The sequence below is a fragment of the Thermobia domestica genome, chromosome 14 (genome assembly GCF_964235325.1).
Source record: "Thermobia domestica chromosome 14, izTheDome1.hap1.1, whole genome shotgun sequence".
In the NCBI taxonomy this organism is placed as follows: domain Eukaryota; kingdom Metazoa; phylum Arthropoda; class Insecta; order Zygentoma; family Lepismatidae; genus Thermobia; species Thermobia domestica.
This window is the reverse complement of record NC_137467.1, coordinates 155,312,864-155,334,447: the sequence shown is the minus strand read 5'-3', so window position 1 is coordinate 155,334,447 and position 21,584 is coordinate 155,312,864. Positions and strand designations below refer to the sequence as shown.

Sequence of the window (21,584 nt, the reverse complement as noted above, 5' to 3'; positions counted from 1 at the left end):
CAAAGTTTCGATATAGGAAGTTCACGTATTTGGGCATCCAGAAGTAGTAAACTATACAAAGTTAGATATTACTAGTATACCGCTGATCACTAGTTCATTTAATAATTAAATATGAAATACACGTAAAATTACATATGAATTACGGTAATTACTTTGGAAACTTCTGACATTATTTCAGTGTATTATCTCCCCCAGCAAGGATTTAGTGAGGGAATTTTGTTCAAAAATATTCAATGGGGGGAATTCCCCTGTTCCCCAAGGATTTCGCACCCTGTTTTTCACAATTTCACTATTTCAATCTATCTATCTTCTATATATATAAAAGAGAACGTACAAATCCTTTGTCCGCTCATCACGCTAATACGGCTGAACCAATTTCTTTTATTTTTGGGGGGTTATTAGGATTTGGACCCTAGATGGTTTTTATCATATCACTTTAATTTTCAATTACCAGTGTCTTGAGATAATTGACCATTCAGGTGTCCATTACGTACAAATCCTTTGTTAGTTCATCATAGGTATAAAAATAAACGTATTTATATGCAACCCGCATGACCGTGTCACTCGGCGGGATAACATAAATGACAGGCGTTATAATGGTTTTTATCATATCACTTGAAAGCGAAAAAGTAAAAATTATCTAAGTAACAAAGTTTATTGCGTTCGGGGGTGACCGCAGCGAAGCGGGGCGGGTTAACATAAATGACAGGCGATATAATGTTAACATTTACTGCAATCTTCTATGGTTTTTATCATATCACTTGAAAGCGAAAAAGTAAAAATTATCTAAGTAACAAAGTTTATTGCGTTCCGGGGTGACCGCAGCGAAGCGGGGTGAACGCTGCTAGTTCGATAATAAATAATGAATTTAACGTAGAATCAAATCTCATATTATAATATGTATTATAGTGCATCTTCTCTAACTGTATACATTATTCATTTTGGTAGAAAATCATTCTACAAAGATATTCCCTCAGGCTTTCTCCCACTTCTCTGCCAGAGCCTTTTTCCGCATCCTACCTAACAAGATTCGGCGTTTTACCAAACGTCCTTAAAATATGAAGTAGATGAGCTAAGGAGGTATTAGCCTGGTCTCTCACTGAACCCCTCAATTGAATGTTTATGAAAATTATATGTCACTATATCACAAGCAGTAAATGTAGCCTACATTATTCTACATTTGTAATGCATTTCTACAACAGATTATAGCTTCAGAGGTCCTTGTGAGGATTGGGTGACGCCTAACCTAGCCATTAGTTGTCAAATTAGCAGTTGTGCATCATGCATGGTGATAATGATCCTGAGTTGAGGTGTAAAATTGCACTCGAAAGTGGGACAAGGGCTGTTCGTATTCGTATCTCAGACGAGACATGGAATGGGACAAATATGAAAATAAGGTTGCTGTAATAGATTTCCACAGAGTTGGTAAAAGTGAAACTAAGACTTTCGAAACACTTTTCATTTTTTAAAGTAAGACTTGGCATTTTTTAAAATCAAAACTTGGCAATGTCTAGTTTCATCCCCCCCCCTTAATCTTGTAATGCTCGCCACGCCGCTGATGGTATCTCTTCCTTATACCGATCGGAAAGTAGCATGGTATACTTTTTCTGTGACAGCAGATTACACAATTTACTGCGATTTATATTTGACAGTTTGATGACAAACGTTCTAACAAGATACTATAAATACTACCATAAAACATTGGTATTAAATTAATTTGTAAGTACGTTATATTTTTATATGCTCTACCTCGTGTTTTATAAAACATTTTTTATCATTTGGAAAATTTGGTGAAAAACAAAGTTTTTATTTAATTTTTCAGTTTGGATTTCATTCGCTTTTTTAAAATGCTACTTGGTGTAAAACAGGAAGTAAGTTATAGCTGTTAATAAAATAATCATGTTTGTTTATTCACGAATAATAAATAAATGTTTTTGTTAGGAAATGTTAACGAAATTAAGTGCAATTTCAAAGACAATCAATCTTATGTAGATAGGTTCTGTGTACAAAAGCTTAAACTGAAATAGTTACGCACAAAGGTATAACATTTGGTCCGGGACAGTAGTTCTGGGTTCAATATAATAAAAACTATCTGGAATATAATTTATGGAGAAAAAGTATAATAAATAATAATAATAATAATAATAATAATAATAATAATAATAATAATAATAATAATAATAATAATAATAATAATAATAATAATAAGCTTAAAAAGCAGTGGTTTTAGTGTTCCGGACTCAAAAACACAAGCCGCAACACATTTTTTTGGCTTGGCCCCCCCTCAAAAACGACGGGCCCCCCCTACATTAACCTGCTGGCTACACCCCTGGGAGGGATGTAAGCTATAGTTTTGAAAACGGTCGAGCGAATACTTACCAAAAATTCTAGCAGTACGTAGCTGAAGGAAGTTATGGACAAGAAATAATACTAGCAAACACATTTATAAGTCAATCAGTATACCACCACACAACACGTTTTCACTTTTGCCACTTTGAAATACACAGAGAATAACGTTTCTGCTCATAAAGTACGCCCTTCGAAGTAAGTTCCGCCCCCTTCAAAGAAAAAGACCTTTCCATTTTTTTTATTTTTTTATTTTTATTTTATTTTTTTTTTAAGAAGCATAACAGCTGAACGTACGTTACTGCAAATACCAATATTTATCTTTTTCTAATTTGCATGTATTAAAGATGAATGTTGAAATAAATCAGTTCCAAAATGTCCTTCAGGTTCCCATAATAAAGGAGGTAAGCTTTTACCACTGTAGCAATGTTACCAAGTACTAAGGCCGGCCTTAGGTGGTGCGGGGCCCGATTGGGGACATTTTGAGGGGCCCCAGGTTTACAACTAACTTGCATCAAAATCTGTAGAATCAATATATATATTGCAATGTTTTTTTTCAGAGTTGTAATTTGTACAGTAATGCGTATCCAAGTTTGATACTAGCATATAAATTTCTATTGACTTTGCCCGTAACTCAGGTACTCATATAGCCTCGCTGCTGAACGTGACGTTAAACTCGTAACTCAGGTCATGTGAAAGAAGCTTTTCAAAACTGAAACACATTAAAAATAGGTTAAGGAGTACCATGTCTAAGGAACATTTGGAAACATTTATGTTTAACTCTATTAACAAGGACTTGTTAGAGAATGTTTCGAATAAAAATGATAGACTTTGTAGCATCAAAAAGTAGTAGCCCTACACTAAAATATCTGCTAATTTTGTAATATAGTATTCCTTGAACTTCTTAGTACTTTAAACAATTCAGAAAAATATGCTGATGAAAAAAAATATGGGTTTTAATTGTTAATACTATTGACTTACTGAAGAAAATTGTGTAACTTGATTTGTGACATTGAGGTGCTAATGTTTTGTGGGGGGAAAAGTGCCCGCGCCCCCCTAATGATGTCTATCCGCTCCTGGTAATAAGCTGCATTGATTTACACCTTTAGTTCTCTGTCGTGACAGTAACCACCAAAAAACAAAGTCGTGTGGAAAATTGCGCACACTCGCGTACATCACCATTCATAACCACCTTTGGAATCACAGGGGCAACAGAAATATCTTTTTTAAATCACATTCTATCAAACATTCATGCCTCATGCAGTCACCTATCCTCTCTCAAGATTGCGTTCGTACGAGTTTCGACTGTTTACCATATGTGACGGACGGAGTAACTGAAATCGACCTTGTGCTTCTATACTAATGTCAGTTTCACGATTTATGATCGAGATGGATCGTTGTATTGTTCTTGCTATTATTCTGAGACAGTATTCACGTTGCTCCTTTTGCACATCAGGGTACAGCTGGGCCTTCAATATCTATGATGTCTTAACATTGGAGAACAAAGCAACAGCGGGAATGCCAGTTCTGTCACGATTCAACACAACGTTGATACACAAACTTCTCGTCATACTCTATTTCTTATTTGGCTTTAACTATAACCAATGTCGGAAAGGATACAAATAAGTCTTACCAAAAGGCTGTGATCACACTTTTCCACCTGTATTTTGTGTAAAGAACTGTATTTATAGTAATTGGTCTTAGCGAAGGTCTAACATGTGTCATTCGCTGCTGACATGCTAGAACTTACATTTACAGTGTTCCTACTTTTTCAATTCACGGTTTACAAATTTCAACGTCTACATAGAGAACTCATCTGCTATACATGAACATTAGTACAGTAAACATGTAAACAGTATGTGCGTGTATTTAAAAGAAAGTTCTCCAAAACAAGCTAATTTATTTTAGAAAATGCTCCTACTAAACAACTGGGTAAAGCGAAAGAGAAATCCTGCAATCTGTAATTCTCTAGTATTCTGAAAAAAGGAAGCAAGTACAATTTTCGAATTGTCCATATTAGCTACGGTTGCCATATGTCCGTATTTTGTACGGACTTTCTATTTTGGGGCCCGTGTCCGTATCGTACAAAGCATGAAATAGGAAAATGTCCGTATTTCACAGCTTTCGGAGCTGCCCTAAAATTTCCGGGTCGGGAATCACTAAAACCTCGGGCGAAAAGAATTGTTTTCATTTAATTACTATTAATAAAGTAGGTTATGCTTTTAATAAATGTCTCATTTTTCCATTCCAGGGTTCTTTTGGATAGACTTAATCTACGTAATTTAATGCCATGATTTATTACATTTGTGTTAATGAAAAAAATATAAAAAACATGTTAGTTTCCAATAGTGTTATAAGTATTACAGTAAACAATTGTGTGGTAACCTAAGAAGGTGATTTTTACGTAAGAAATTTCAAAATATTTATTCTGTCGTTCTTTGATGGATCGTCGTTTTAAGGCTTGTCAGTATTTTGGATAAAAAAATTATGGCAACCCTAATATTAGCCTAAGTCGACAATGGAAAGAAACGTAGCAACAATAGAAAATACTTTTTAAGTTCAGTAAACAATTAACTTCGAAGAAAAATGCTAAGATAATAGAGATGTACCAAAGGGAAGTAGTGATCCTTCTCATCAGAAGCATACTCACCATGTCAGGAACCCTTCAAGAACTCTTCTGACAAGTACTAATTTGTATTTTCCAGTTCAGTAGTTATACAATTGCTTCAAACTACCTTTGCTTAGTTATACAAACCCACTTCAAATACTGACCTGCTAAATTCTAGAAAGCTATTCTCCAGATTCTATCGCTGGCATTATTTAATACGTTAAAAAAAATTAATAGCGCTTACAGATCTACGCTACAATCCAGGGCCATAACTTGTGGGGGGGCAGGAGGGGCAATTGCCCCCAGGTAAGCTCTCGCCGTTCGAGGGGCCCATTTCAAGACAAAATTTTCTCACTCCATATACGATATAAACAAGAAATTATAAATGAAGCATCAAATAGGTTCATTACATTACATAAACAAAACAGCACACAGAAGGCAAATAAAACAAAAACGAGTCGTGGGCCCATTTCAGTAAAATAAGGTCTACTATTAGGGGCCCTAGAAATAATATTTATTCGTATGGTTTTGAGATTTGTCAATATTGTCCCCTTAATTTTTCATGTATGGAACGGCCCCGCAGACCTGCCATGCGGGAGGACCCACAGGCTCCAGGGGCCTATAAATAGTAAGAAAAAAATGGAAAGAGGGCGCCCAAGAATTAGAAAACGACTTTTTCAGGAGGCCCAAATATGCGTATTAATGCTTGCCCCCCCCCCCCCTTCCCAGAAAAAATCGAAGTTAACGGCGCTGCTACGATCACTTCCACTTTAAAAAAAAAATAGCAAATAATTTAATAAAGAACATCAAATATTTAGAAAGTGAACCAGGCAGTATCTACAAAATGCTTTTAAATGAACTAATAACTAGATACAAGTGATGTCCCAAGTCTAAAATCTAGGGGTACAGTTTATGACACCATAACTTTCGGGAACCTGCCTTTAGGAAGGATCTTAAAAGCCTTAGCGGGTGGTATAGAAAATTGACCTATTAGCCTTCTCCTCCTACTACATGGTAGTGAAATAGATATTCTCTCCGAAATTCGGTGTTGCCAACAAAATTCGAACTGGACGGCAGCTCTTGGCGAGAATAGGGGGTGAGCAAAAGCTGATCTTCTCCGTCACATGAATAAGGAATGGAATGTCTCAAATGTTTTGGCGAAGAAAAATTAGTCTGGAAACTCCGAGTGCTTGATGTTGCTTTGTCATTTGACACTTTCAACAGAATATTTCTTCTTTCATTGAGAAGGGATGATCTATATATGCAGGCAAGTTGGTCAGTGTTTGTTCATTTCCCCCTTCTCTATATAGAAAGAACGCACATGTGTAAGTCATTAATCACAGTGTAATGGGGACCAAAGCTATGGCAACGTCGTTGAACATAAGTTACAATGTCACTAGTAAGAGGATATGACTGTTCGGACAGTTCCGATTACCACCCACTAAGGTTTTTAAGATTTTACTAGTACACTTTAGTTTTATATTTTTACGCTTTAGGCTAGAAGACTATGAGAGAAATTACAGTAACATATATAGCGATATGTATACTCATGTCAAAAATTATTGTCGCATGTCTATAAATATGCTGTTGTAAGAACATATTGATAACGAATTCGCCCGGTATTTCTTATAGTGTTAGTATGTGCATAATCGGCAAAGACATGTATGTGGCAAATTTCATGTCCAAAGAGCAATAAATAAGAAGAATAAAACGAAAATAAACTTTCTTGTCCATTTAGCAACATTTTGTTTTACTCATTCTAATTTTCGTATTTATAATTCTTTTCCTATAAAATTTACCACAGATATACATTTCCCGATTATACACATACAGTGAAACCTGTCTATGTTGGCCACCATCGGTTCCATCGAAAAGTGGCCAACTTACAGAAAATAAGTGTGATTTGTGTATTTTTAGAATAGAATTTCTAGTATTACTTTATTGTAAAATTTTAATAAGCAGTTGCACGACAGCTACTTACAAATAATGTAACTTATATAATCATAAAAATATACAGTACTAGAAAATATTACTATAGTATGTTTAATATATGTGTATACCTTTCTCTTCCTGAAAACTAGTCTGGTACATTGGATTATTCGGATTGAAAATACAATATCACAAACAACCATGCATGTAAGCAGTTTATTGAAATTGATATTATAGCACACTGAGTTATTCAGATTGAAAGCAAGAAAAGCTGTTATAAATTGAGAAATTCATATTCAATTTATATGACTTATTTTCAGTTGTTACTGAATGGTGGTTCACTAGAAGTTTTTTTTTTTTTTTTTTTTTCTTCATTCTTTTTGGCAGATATGCACATTCTATGAGTTAGAAGTGTTTCCCTCGGAGCAAACGATGTTTTGAGAAAATCTTGAGGGAATTCATACCTCAAAAACTCCGCTATCTTTTGACAAGCTGACAGGTGCCAATAGTTGACAATTGAGATGGTTAGTTTTAAGCTTGAGAATTTTCCGGAATTATTAAAGCTCCCCACTGATGAGAGTAGCTGATATAGCTAATGGTTTTACCAAAACAGACAGGGTAACGTACAACCATTTCCTGAATTCCTGTACGTGCTTTTTGTTATTCACATCTTCCTTCACCATCCCTTTATCAGAGTAGTCTTCTGACCATTGACCTCCAAGAGCAAATCGCGGGAATTCTTGCTTCTTTTCTCCAGTCACAAATACAGAACATCTGCCTCTCATATGAGAATTCGAAAGAGTTAAGAAAAATAACGGTATTTTGCGTGGCCAAGATACGCAGGTAAATTTATCATTATCATCATAGGATAAACATTGCTTCAGTGTGGCCAACTTCCAAGATAGACAGGTGGCCAACTTATAGAGTAGTAAGTAACGAATATCTTATGGGAAAATGCAGGTTCAAGACGAACTAGGCCTACTTAGAGAGGTGGCCAAGTTGACAAGTTTCACTGTAGTATCAGCATTAAAAGTACCCTGCAAAATCATTATCAAATTATATTCTTACAAGAAGACAGTTATAGATATGCGACTACCATTTTGGACATCAGTGTACATCCATGCTCAGGAGATTCCAACCCATAACAAATGAAATCTTCCAGTTTAACGTTCCACGATTATGTCTGTTAGGCTAAGGGAGATTACGATTAAAACAAATGAATGATGATAGGAGAATGATAAAGTGGGAGGAAACGAGAGTATCCCAAGAAAACTTATGGACACGATGTTGTCTACTACAAACTTACTTGTTCGGGGATCGAACCAGGAAGCCTACGCACCAAAGGTAAGCGCTCTTTTAGTGAGCCGTGCTCCCTCCATGACAATGCCTTACAAGGGACCATACCGATTTGGTGAATTCAATTACTGAAAGATTGCTAGCATTGGATTCAGCACCAAAAAAACAGAACAAAGGGTGTTTGGTGGCAGACCATATACAGACTGGGACATAAATGAGTGCAAAGTACGGCCATAGAACGTAGAAAATATTTAGAAATGCTATGTGAATTATGAAAGAAGTAGAAGGATTGAGGTCAAATGTCGGATATGAGGAATGCATGTAGAGCTCCACTGAATAGACATAATGTGAATCATGGGAAACATTTGAAAAGCCGCCATGTTGGATTTATCGCAAGAACATACGGGAAAGGGATCATGTGTTATATGGCTCTTGACGCACACGGTCTATTGAAATCAATAGTGACCAAAACAGTTTGAGGCCTCTGTAACACGTGTTTCACGCTATGGCAATGTATCAATATTGTCGTTAAGGTGACATGAATTAAGAACTAGAGACCCTATAGTACAGTCCATGAGCACGTATGCACGACAGGTAGAAAGAGATAGGATCGAATCCTGGAAAATCAAGAATGTTTGCAATGTGTAACGGAATGAGTAGTTCCACTGAATGAATGCTGGTGTGGTACCCGTGCACAGATATTTGTCCCATTCAGGGTTCTGATATATTAATTACCCCCTCCAACAAACGTGCCGGTTGTAGCACTGGTGAATTCTCACAACCAGTTACATACTACTGGCAGTTAAAACTCTGCTTACATTACACCTATTGAGTGAAGCTCTACATGTATTCTTCACGTCCAACATTTGACCTCAATCCCTCTACTCGTTTAACAATCAACATGGCATTTCTATATATTTTCTACATTCTATCTCCGCACTTTGCCCTCATTTATCTCCCACCCTGTACACGGACTGCCACTAAACACCCTCTTTTTCTCTGTTTCTTTTGGTGCTGAATCCAGTATTAGCAATCATTTTCAGCAATTGAATTCACAAAATCGGAGTGATCCCTAGTTAGATCAATGGTTCACACCCGGTATGTAGTGAAATTTTAGAATTTACAATTCGTGAAGCATTTACTAATTAGCTAAGATCTATTTTAAGATGGATTGTACCAGTGAACTCCTCCAGCGGCAGCAACAATGCTCAGTATCACATAAAGTCCCTACTTTACAGAAACTTAAAGGTTGACACTAATCCGTTATTATTATTAATAAAATATTAAACAAGTGAGGGCGTTCAGTAAAGTGTGCCGTCATTCGAAAAAAAGTTGGGAACCACTGCCCGCCAGCCAGCAATAATGAACATGTTTTAGTTCATTTAAATATGTAATCTACTTTTCGAAACTAATTTTCTTACCATTCTTGAGCTACTAAAAAAAAGGTTAGGAAAGTAGTCTTTTTTACAAAATTAAAAACATATTATCCCATAAAATATTTATTTACCAATATTGTACAGCCAAAAGACAAAAAAGCTTATCGGTATGACTTTTGGTATCTTGCACGTGCACCAGGACCACCAAACTTTTTGGGTTCACAGCGTCTTGGATCGGCGACCAACAACGTCCTGTCGTACTGGATCAGAATGTCTTTGATCTCTTTCTTAGAGGCTTCGTCAACATCTAAAAATAAATTAAAACCGATATTATTTATCAAAGTAAATTCTACTAAGTATCGTAAATAACGTTACAACAAATTTCATCATTCTGGTTGTCACATAACAAAAATAAGCATTTGAGGATATGTTTTGACGCATACGGCATTCATATATATATATATTTTAAAAAAAAGGACTTATACAAGTGTAAAAAATATACCTTTCTGTGCCCAAATGCACTTTAACTGCACAAAAAAATGTTGGATTAATGCTAGTGTCGATCAAGAAGCTTAATGGAAGATTCATGGTTTGAAATTAAAAATACTGAAAAAATACTTAACAATACGCAGTTAGTGATTTTACTAGCAATTTCAAGTGAGTGGTAAGTAGAGGAAGTATGCAATCTTATAATTCATAATCGTCTATTTCAATGGTGAATATATTTCTACATTGATATGTGGTAACAAAAGAAGTAGCTCATTCATAAAAGGTGTTGTTCGAGTACACGGAATTTACATTGACAACTAATCATTTTTCAACTCGGAACAGTAAAGAAAATGAAACTGAGAAGTAGAAAAAAAAAAAAAAAAAAAAAACTTTTGTGTGTTTCCCAGAGCTACTGACGATGCAAGAGAGGTTGCTGAAATATTTGACTGGACTGAAGTTTAGCGTCCCCTACAGCTATATGATAATAGACCTACAGCTTAACGTGAAATTCAAAGCAAACTGAGCTCCAGCCGAAGACATCGGTGTACGTTAACCATAGGGTCACGAGGGAGCTCGCTTGCTGTTTAATACATTTGGACGAAATAAATTATGTAATTTACAAAGAAAAAAGTCATCCTTTATTCAGAATGCCAACATACATACAAGTATAGTCAGTGCACTGAGAAAATTTACTATTTACAGGATTGTCACAAATCATAAAATGAAGTCTTTACTGAATAATCTTTTAAAAGGTTGATACTATAGGAAAATAAGAAAAAGGATAATTTATTCTTCAACTTTTATCTAGCTGGTGTGTTTTGTACGTGCGTTGAATAATATCGTAACCGTAATTCATTCATTCTTAGTTTTATACCTGAAATGACTTTATGTGTGGTGCGCATACTATGTCACAAGGGAAATTAAACGTAATTTGAACACGAATTAGTAATAGAAATTAATATCTGTTCCCGTCCTGACATTACTGAGCAGTTTTCTCAACTTTCTGTACCGTAATGATGTGTTGATATATATAACGAAAATGAAATACAGGGTGTCCGGAATGGGACTGACGGTTTTTAAAAGTGTATAGTTTTAATATGGTCAGATACAGACGAAAAAAAAAAAAAAAACATTCATATTGAAGGAAAACTCAAAAAGTTTTGTTCAGCAAATTTTCATACTTGCACAACTACCGATGACAGCGCTAATATCGCCGATAAACAGAAATGGCGTCGGCAATCGAAAAGGCGCAATGCGTGTGGTGGTTTGCAGAGACAAAAGTGTGCTCCTGGACTTCTTCCTGCAGGAGTATGTGAAAAACCTTGTGCATTCTGGTGAAAAGGTGCGTAACCTTGGATGAACTGAAGAACCGTATTATGAATGGGATTCCTTCAGTAACACCTTAGATGTTACAGAATACGTGGAGAGGGATTGAGTTCAGACGAGATATTGTAAGAGTCAGAAATGGAGCTCACGTGGAGTTACACTGAGTTAGAATGACTTGTAAGTAAGACCAAATAAAACTTTTTGAGTTATCCTTTAAAATGCATTTTTTTTTCTTCTGTATCTCTGACCATTTTAAAACTATACACTTAAAAACAGTCAGTCCCATTCGGGACACCCTGTACTTTTCTTATTATTTAATAAATCGAAGTAACTGAACTTATTAATATTCAGGAATAATTTCGTTCTATCAGAACACTGATCTCTCATTATGTATAGATCTATAACATGCAGAAAATTAGGTCCTAAGATTTTTCTTATGTATATGAAATATTTCAACCTAATTCTGTAAACATCAACTCCAATCAGCTTATTTAGTTATTTCTCACAAAATTTGTTCGATATCCACTGCTAATTTTTTTGTCGGTTAAACATTACTATCGCTAGGATTTTTTTGACTTTCATGTCTATTGTATACATATTCTTTTGCGTTCTCTTGAAACAAGAGCTAATTTCCTTGTGTGTGTGTGTGTTTTTTTTACATAAACTTATACATAATGAGATAGATTCGCCAATATTATTGTCCGAAATGTCCCTTCATGTTGCGAACAGTAGAACGCGTTCACGGCTACAAACATTTCATGAACCACCACAGCGTACTAATACATTAAGTATATCACCTATTAGAACAATGTGCACAATTTACAATAGTGTTCAAATAAAATGCCCCACAATAGATATGTTTGAGGTACGTATTAAAAAATACTTTGACTACATAGTTTAGCATGTAGAACAAATATCATGAGATGTAATCATTTATGTATACTACTGACCACTGTCAATGGGTATACACCTGTTGTATTCAATAAATAATAAATAAATATGCATCCTAACACACTACGAGCGAAATGAACTAAATTCACTTCAGTCCAAAATGAATGAAGGAACATTTTGAGGAAAACTGTACACTTAGTGCCGCTAATTAATTGCTTCAGTGGTAGTGACGATGTGAGAACATTCATCATGTAATCATTATCTCATTTATCCATCATTAGCAATTATTAATCTAGCAGCACTTTCTAGTTCTAGAAACGTTTAGTTAAAACTTTTTAATACCCATTAAGATAAAGCTTCAGAAGGAAAGGCTAGTAAACGACAAATAATATAATGCAATAAGGAATGATATTCCTGGTTATTTACTGATTAATAGAACTTCAAATGATTTTACGAAACCTACTCAAGTACGAGGGTGGATTGGAAAGTTCGTGGCCTGACTAGAAGGAAGCAATTATTTTGTCTTATACACTAGCTGCGTAGCTATATCCGTTGGTAATGACTGTGTAAAATTTCATTTCTCTCTTGTTTCAGGTGAGGAATACATAAGGTGCCAAGTCGGCGGAAGTGACAAATATCTGACATGGAGAAAATCACCCGGACAGTGCGCGCGTTCTCATATGACTTGCATCATGATAAACATTCATTCCTGTGGATTCGAACAGTTTTGCACCTGCTCTATTCGCCTGATCTGCCCTCTTCGGATTTCCACTTAGAAATCTGAAAGTTTTTTTTTTTTGGGGGGGGGGGGTGGAGAGGGAGACCAGCAATTTTCTTCGGATGCAGGGATGAAATGAAAGGTGCTGTACTGGAATATTTTGCAGGGCTCACGGAATCATTTTTAAAAGTGATATAAAAGCGTTACCGCAGAGGCGGCGTAAATGTATCTCAATAAGGGGATTACGTGGAAGAATAAAACATAACTTATCCAAATATTTTCTAATTTGGAAGGTAAACCAAGAACTTTCCAATCCATTCTCGTATTACTCAAGTAAAATACGACGGTTTTTTTTTTCCATACCTCGATACCAGAAGCATTTTGGTTGATTGGCTGGAGCTTCTCGTCTCTTCAGCACCAAGGCTTCATGAGACGTGGACCTACAGTTTAAGGTGGAAGCTCTCCACCTACCGGGAATCGAACGCGGGTCCCCGTACACAAAAAGTGCGCGAGCTAACACCAGAGGGGTGAACTAGAAATATTTTTATACTGGTATAAAATATACCAGGTCTTAAATTAAGGAAAAAGATTCCCTACCCATTGCATTACAGTTTTTATTTTATGTCAATACAGTTTCGATATATGCTACCACCTTCTTCGATCGACGAACCTTTGTATTAATACAGGGTGTTCAACACCAACTCTGCCAATATAAAAAAACTTTTATAATTCAGCAAGTATTACGTTTAATCTAATACGTTTTAAAACAAAACAAACCAAGCATGTGCACCACAGGTTGCCCTACACACGTATAAACAAAATTTTATCTCACACCATGTGTTTTCAAAGCATCTCCGTTGTAGTTTCACAAGCACCAACAGTTCTCCGATGCAAATGAACTAAACTTGGAAACTGTTTTTTATGTATCCCCAACGAAAGAAAGAAAAAAAAATCAAATCATGTTGGGAAGCCATAGTAAGGATCTGGCACACTTGTCCAACGCCACTGAAGACCTCATTTAAGAGCTCCTTCATGTTACGTTGCATAATGTTTACACAGTAAGACGGTGCTGGTAGCACAAAAACTTGAGTTGCTTTGTTTTATATATATAAACGTATTGAATTAAACTTATTACTTGATGAGTTATAGAAGATTTTTACTTGTAGTGTAGATGCCGGACACCCTAACACTAATTTGTAAGTCAGTTTCTTCATTTCGGTGGCTATCCTGCTGCTGCTCCACTATATTCAAGATAAGTAAACCACTCAATTCTTTAAATATCTCCTTTGCAATACGAATGAACACGTGTGATTAGCAGTAGAAATTGTATGAACAGTTTATTTCATTATTAATCTATTATTATTATTATTATTATTAGTGCCAATTTTAGAATATTTGATCACATTCCATTCACTTTGCAAGTGAGACATTTACAGAAGTGAATTGGAAGAAAGTATATGGTTTCCTTGTCTTAAATATATTGGAACACTTTTAAATATTCAGCGCGATAACTATCGGAATTCAAAACTGGAATGAAGACGCCGTCGCCGATCGAAGAAGGTAGTAGCACCTATCAAAACTGTCTCGGTACAAAAGGGCGCTAACGCAATAAGTAAGCATTCTCTTCCGTAACTGAACTAAATGAATCACCTACATACTTAATGGAAGTCCTTATTTTGGTCCTAAAGTGTTTCACGTATTAATTTGCAAACTTACTCTTACTTACGGCGTCAAATATCTAATGTACTATTAACTGTACTGTTTCGGTGTTCCCTGACACATAAATCAGCAGATACTGCAAGTATCAGTGATTCTGAAAAAGGCGTCGGGGAACACCGAAACCGTGTACTTAATAGTTCATCAAATATTACACGCATTAATACAAGTAAGTTAACAAATTGTTACAACAAGCGTCATTAAATATTTTCATAAATTAACTTCTTGTACTCTTCCGGAACAGGTGATGTCTTCTCATGTAAACTAACGATGAAAATGTAAGAAAAGCTTAAGCAATTAAGTGTGTCATTGGAAAATCTCAGTCATGATTTTATTCATTCAAAACTATGAAACAGTTCGTAGACTAAAATTCTGTACCTTCTCGTTAAGTGTTTTGTTCTCTATGACACTAGAGGTCTTTTCGCACTGGGATTCCAGCAAGGGTTGACAAGTCAGAATGCTTTTGTCAGTACGAAATTACGGGAGTTTAGTCGTGCTGAATCAAGTCAATGCTTTCTGGGTCGAGCCACGGTTGGCCCACATAAATATGTCTGGAATCCGTGTTAAAATTATTCTAGTGGAACACGTGAGACTTAGAATTCACATGTAAACTGCGTATTTAACTGCCTCCACTGCTTCCGAAAATCTACGAATGTCAATTACATGAACGTCTCTCTAAACTTTAACGTGAAAAAAAAAAAATGTATTTTAAGCTTTTGAGGGAGCAATAACAATGTATTAACAGTTGCCACTTAAAGAAAAAATAATTCCCGTGCAGATTTACAATAGGTCGTCAAATAAAAAATACTCCTATCTCTTGCTTTGAAAGATTCCGTAAGACATTCTATATTGTTACAGTACATTCCTGGCGCATGCCCGAACAATTGTGTACAGATTGATAATATGGTGCATGCTTCGTCGATCTGAAGAGTAGAGTTACAGAAGAGGTAAAGCACATTATATTTTTCTATTGGTAATAATTGTATTCTGCGATTATGAGATGACCTTACGGATCACCTACGAAACAAACCACAATTAACGTAATTATTCTACCCTTTTTGTCCCACCCATTAAACAAGCGTTTATCAAAACATCGTATTGGTCTTGAACGGTCAGTGCTCAACATAATTCAAAAACACAAAGTTCTCATAGAGTGAGGGAACATTTGAGAGGATTGAGCTCCAAACTACTCCTACATCACTTTATTCAGCTGACTTAATTCCGAACGCAGAACTGATGTAATTTCGGGGTAGTATGCTAATTCAGAACTTTATGACATAAAAGATATTGTAGTCTGGTGAATAAAAGACCCCTTCCCCCCCAAAAAAAGTGTCTCAAGAGTTTAGTTTTGTGCTGCGAGTATTGTTCTTTCATATACAATCGAATGGCTTATCCAAACACAATACAGGTATATAAATTGTAGTACAGTCCATGTAGCCTGGATTGCTGACCTTCAGAGTAAACGCACCTGGCTAGTCTGCGAAAAGTTGGTTAACGAAGGCACAGGAAGCCGAGAACTCGAATTCGACTATAGCCCCCTTCATACACGTTGCCTAACTTTACTCAAGTAATTTTAAGTTGTTATATTGCCAGCATACTTGAATATCATAGAATTATGCATGCTACTGAGATTTTTCTTACTTATATATTTCACTCTAATTTTGTGGATATCAATTCACAGTTATCGAAATCCATATGGCGCACACTTGTTAAAAAAATTTTTTTATCGGTTAAATATTATTACTTTTAGAATGTCTTTAACTTTCACGTCTACGGTATATCTATGTATCGCAACAATTATGGGCGAAAAGCAATTAAGTTGACTTCAGTCCAAAATGAATGAAGAATCATCTTGAAGAAAAGTGTATACTTAGTGCCGCTAATTAACTGCTTCAGTGGTAGTGACGATGTGAGAACATTCATCATGTAATCATTATCTCATTTATCCATCATTAGCAATTATTAATCTAGCAGCACTTTCTAGTTCTAGAAACGTTTAGTAAAAACTTTTAATACAAATTAAGATAAAGCTTAAGAAGGAAAATTGTGTTGGTAAACGATAATTATATGTCCAGCAAAAAAAAATGATAGTCCTGGTTATTTACTGATTAATAGAACTTAATGATTTCTTCTATTAACATTACAGCTATAACCTTTTGATGGGTGTAATTACAAGTTCTCCGAATTACATAATTTTGATAATGAAAATATTTACAATTTATTCTAATCTTTCAGTTTTTACGTCCCACGGTTGTGCCGGTTAGGCTAAAGGAGACGGTGATGATAAATGAATGCAATGGTGGAATGAAGTGGGAGGAAACGGGAGAACCCCGAGAAAACCCACGAGCACGGTGATTGTCCACCACAAAGTCCACACGGCGCGAGCTAGAATCGAATCAGGGACCCGAAGCACCGGAGGTGAGCGCTCTACCACTGAGCCACACCGCGCCCCCGTACAATTTATTCTTACACATTCATACAATCAAACGAATTTTCTTACTTTATCACACTTACTATTAAACAGAATAACAAAGTAAACAGATCACTTACATTTCTGATAATAAGCAACCAAAGCCTTAGAGACTGCTTGCCTAATGGCGTAGATCTGAGATACGTGACCTCCGCCCTTCACTCGAACTCTGATATCTACATCAGAAAATCTCTCCTATAGTGAAAGGAAAAATAATATATAGATTAAACTGCTTCTCTACAGAGTAACCAAGAAAACAAATGAAATTCAAAAATGCTTCAGTAGTAATTATAATGTCTCATTAGATTTCGAATTCGGGATATGATTCATCATTAGCATACACACAATCATTTTCCTTAAATACCAATGCTGTCTCATTTCTATTCAATCGGCGTTTAGGATACGAAACAACATATACATCAACCTTGGATCATTTCTTACGCCAAAGGAATAGACATGGTTCTTTCTAAATCATACGCTGCAGAACGTGAACGAAAATTTCTATTGAAGTAATATTAGATTCTATAAATATAATGGCCCTTATGCAGAGTTGTTTTGACGTATGACTGGCACCATATTAAGGGGTTGACTAATGCATGGTTATCAGCAGTGTATTCAGAATCTGATTAACACGCAGTAGTTGACTTAGTTAATTACATGTGACTAATTTAGAGCATAGGGTACAATGGTTTAGCTATAATAAACTTACATTAGACAATACAAAGGCAATTGATTACCTGACTGTCTCTTTCTTTCCTTTCCCCACCTCGGATGAATTAACTATGAAGCACCTATTAAGCCGAGTGCTCTACTATAACAGAGCTATTTCTTAAAGTGAACAGTGAGAGATGAGTAGAAAATTCCCAGTATACATACAAATGATCAATAAATTATCTTCCCTTATAACTACAAGATAATCCTTGTATTGTCGCTCATATTAATTGACTCCTACTTATTCCTCCCATAAATACGACCCTCAGAAATAAGTTATAATTCGATTTCAAATCTAGAAGCCACAAAGAAAACATTTCGAATTTCGTATTATATATAGTTTCATTTTTACAGACTACGTATGCGCACGTCCAATTTCCGTAGTTGCCAAATTTATCTTTCTCACCCGATGTATTGGGGTTAAATTAATTAATTATACTTAAATCAATTTATTAGCTAAACTCCAAGCAGACTCTGAATACCAAAAAATATACCCTCCTTATGTAATGAAACCACGAATCAAGAATGAGAAAAAATATTAATTTTATTCATAAAAATTATAATGTCAATTTTTGTGGGTGAAACTGAACGAAGATTTTTGTAATATCTTAAATTTTGTGTACGTGCATAACAATTTTTAAGATTACAAGGACAGGATTTGTAATCAAGAAATCGTTCGATGCAGAAACAAGGTGTTTGAAAATAGTCAACAATTACCCGTGGTAAAATAACATAGTGTTTATCAATTTGTACGTTATTCATTGCAGATTTGGAAAATTCAAGATTGCTAATAAAACTCCAACTGACCAAAGCAGCAGTATATATGGATGGTCTCATTCCAAAGTGAACCAACCGCCAAAAACAGCTTTTCGAGAAATCGAGGCTTAAAGTTTTAGTTGTTTCAAAAAATCTACATAACACTTGAAAATATAGCTTTATTTCTATCTTTTGTTACAAATTTTGATCTTTTAACTACGATGAATATTAAGTGGGTAACAACAAAATAATAGTGCAAAATACAATAATATTAATACAAATTGTAACTTAGTTCACTATGGCATAAGACTTTGGTATTTGATTTGCCATTGATACGAAGAGAGAACCCTGACAGTATTCTCGTTTGTGCGAGTTATATTTTCAAAAGTCTGTTGTAACTCGCAGAAAGTAATGGGGGCGCGGTGGCTCAGTGGTAGAGCGTTCACCTCCGGTGCTTGCGGTCCCTGGTTTGAACCCAGGTCGCGCCGTGTGGACTTTGTGGTGGACAAACACCGTGCTCGTGGGTTTTCTCGGGGTTCTCTCGTTTCCTCCCACTTTCTTCATTCACTCATTTCTCATTATCACTGTCTCTTTTAGCCTAACCGGCATAACCGTGGGAAGTTAAACTTAAAGATTTCATTTCATTTTCATTTTCGCAGAAAGTAGAATACTGTCAGCGTTCCCTGTGTACTATTAGTGCTTTCAAACGGGTCGAATCGGGTGAGGGAAACTCGGGTCACGGATCTGGTCTTTCTAACTCGGATCACGGGTTGGGTCACAGTAACTCGGGTTACGGGTCGGGTTGGGTCAGATGTACTCGTGTTACGGGTCAGGTCAAGCTTTTAAGCTCGAGTCGGGTCATGGGTTGGGTTCAGCCTTGTAATACTCTTATTGTTTCGTCAGTTGCTCATACATCAGAATTCTGAGAGTTCTATTTATTGGTATGATCCATCTCTTTTCGTTCGAACTTATGAAAAGTGATAATACTCTTGACATGCCAAAATGAACTAAATACAAATTGCTCTGGAAATAAGTATACTATTCCGTATTTGGTCACTAATACTCAATAATTTTAACACTTAGTGTGTAATATACTTGCGAGATTTGCCATACTGTTATACATCTAATATGTCACTCACACGAGCGTTCGCAAACTGTTTTTTAAAGTTAGTTCACTTTGGCATATGAAGAGTTTAACTCGAATTCATAACACAGGATAAGAAACACAATATTACTCTGTTGATCTAATTTGACCAATAAACAAAATATGTCTGCCCGTCTCAGTCGTCCCCGCATTAGAATCTGGTTTATAGACATCTGAGGATCCACAACTTATGTCAGAACCGTCTTCATCTACATAATTAACGCGAACATTTCTCAGCGTTCGTTTTGAACTAACTCCCGGAGAAGCCATCTTGTTTGTGTAGATAGTTCGTTCTGTCGCCCTAAACCCAGTGTTGTTAACCTCATGCCAAACAAAAATCCTATCGTAAAAAAATATCATTTTACAAAATAGCTTGGTTCATTTTGGCATAAGAAAGACTACATAATTTGCAACTTATTCCCATGTTTAACTCAAAAAATAGAAATTTGGAGTTAGTTCACTTTGGCGTGAGACCATCCATATATTTATTTATTTATTTATTTATTTATTTATTTATTGACCAATTGACAAAGCGCAATTTTGCGATTTTCGAGATTTGTACATCAGTAAGTAGGAGACAACGTAAATCATCATCATAGGTATTCTGCCTTTATTGGCAGGTCACTTGCCGCAGCTGAGAAGCTTCCATGCTCCACGGTCCTCCGCTAACCTTTTCGTCTTCGCGTATGATCTTTTTGTTTTAATATCATCCATTAATTGTAGTCTCCTTCGCCCCCTCCCTCTCTTTCCTGCCACCATACCCTCTAGGACGTCCCTCATGATACAATCTCTTCTTAGGCAATGTCCCAACCAGTTTCTCTTCCTAATAATATCTAAAAGTGTTCTTTTCTCACCCACCATTTCTAACACTCTCTCATTCGTTTTCCGCTCTACCCAACTAATTCTTTCCATTCTTCTCCACACCCACATTTCGAAGGCTTCCAGTCGATTTCCGTCACCTTTACGTAATGTCCGTTTCCGCCCCATACAGTACAACACTCCACACGAAGCATTTTATGAGTCTTTTCTCAACTCTTTATTCAAGGTCCCACAAAATACTTTTCTTCCTCCTAAAGGCTTCTTTCGCCATTCCTATCCTTGCTTTTATTTCACGTTCGCATTTCATGTCATTACTAAGAATACTACCCAGGTATCGAAAACTATTCACTTATTCTATTTTATCCTCTCCTACTTTTATATTTGACAGACCCCTTCGTTCCAATCACCATGCCTTTTGTCTTTCTAACATTTATTTTCATCCCATATTCTTCAAAGCCCTTTCTCATTTTTTCTAACATTTTATTGATTTTATTATTTCTAACAACGTAAATAATGAAAAAAAAAATTGTTTGAAATCCAACTATTTGTTTAAACGTTCAGGAAAACCTATTCGACCAAGTGCCAAGCAATGGATCGTAATGGTAACTTGTTTCTGTTTCCTTCAATATCTCCGAACCGTGTTTTGGCGCTTGGACAATTGATGCATAATACCGTCCTTTGTGTTACAGCTTCGGCTATGTAACACAAATATAATATACTGCTTTGGTCAGTTGAAGTTTTATTAGCAGTGTTTGTAAGTAGTAATTAAAATTTCGGACAAAATCAGGAAAAAATGAAAGTAAACCTAAGGGTAAAGTAAAACTCAAAATACTTATTTCTCCACCGTTAGATATTTTTTTTTTTTCATTAGGACTTCCCTAAGATTTTGTAAATTTTCTATAATGGCTTTTAGCAAATTAGAAAGGAAAAATAATTGAAATAAACAAGGACAATAGTTCATATAAAATGACCAGGTTTTCAACCAAAAA

General features: G+C 35.7%; 1 protein-coding gene across 1 annotated transcript in view; it reads right to left on the bottom strand.

Moving 5' to 3' along the window:
• Window positions 1-9,662: 9,662 nt before the first annotated feature.
• Window positions 9,663-21,584, bottom strand: part of RpS16 (ribosomal protein S16) — a 32,202-nt gene continuing 20,280 nt past the window's right edge. Inside the window, exons 4-5 of the mRNA XM_081739092.1 lie at window positions 17,246-17,360; window positions 9,663-9,862 (exon numbers count right to left, since the gene is read on the bottom strand). Coding sequence (XP_081595218.1) covers window positions 9,717-9,862; window positions 17,246-17,360 — 261 coding nt within the window. The 3' untranslated portion in view covers window positions 9,663-9,716. The remainder of the gene's footprint in view (window positions 9,863-17,245; window positions 17,361-21,584) is intronic.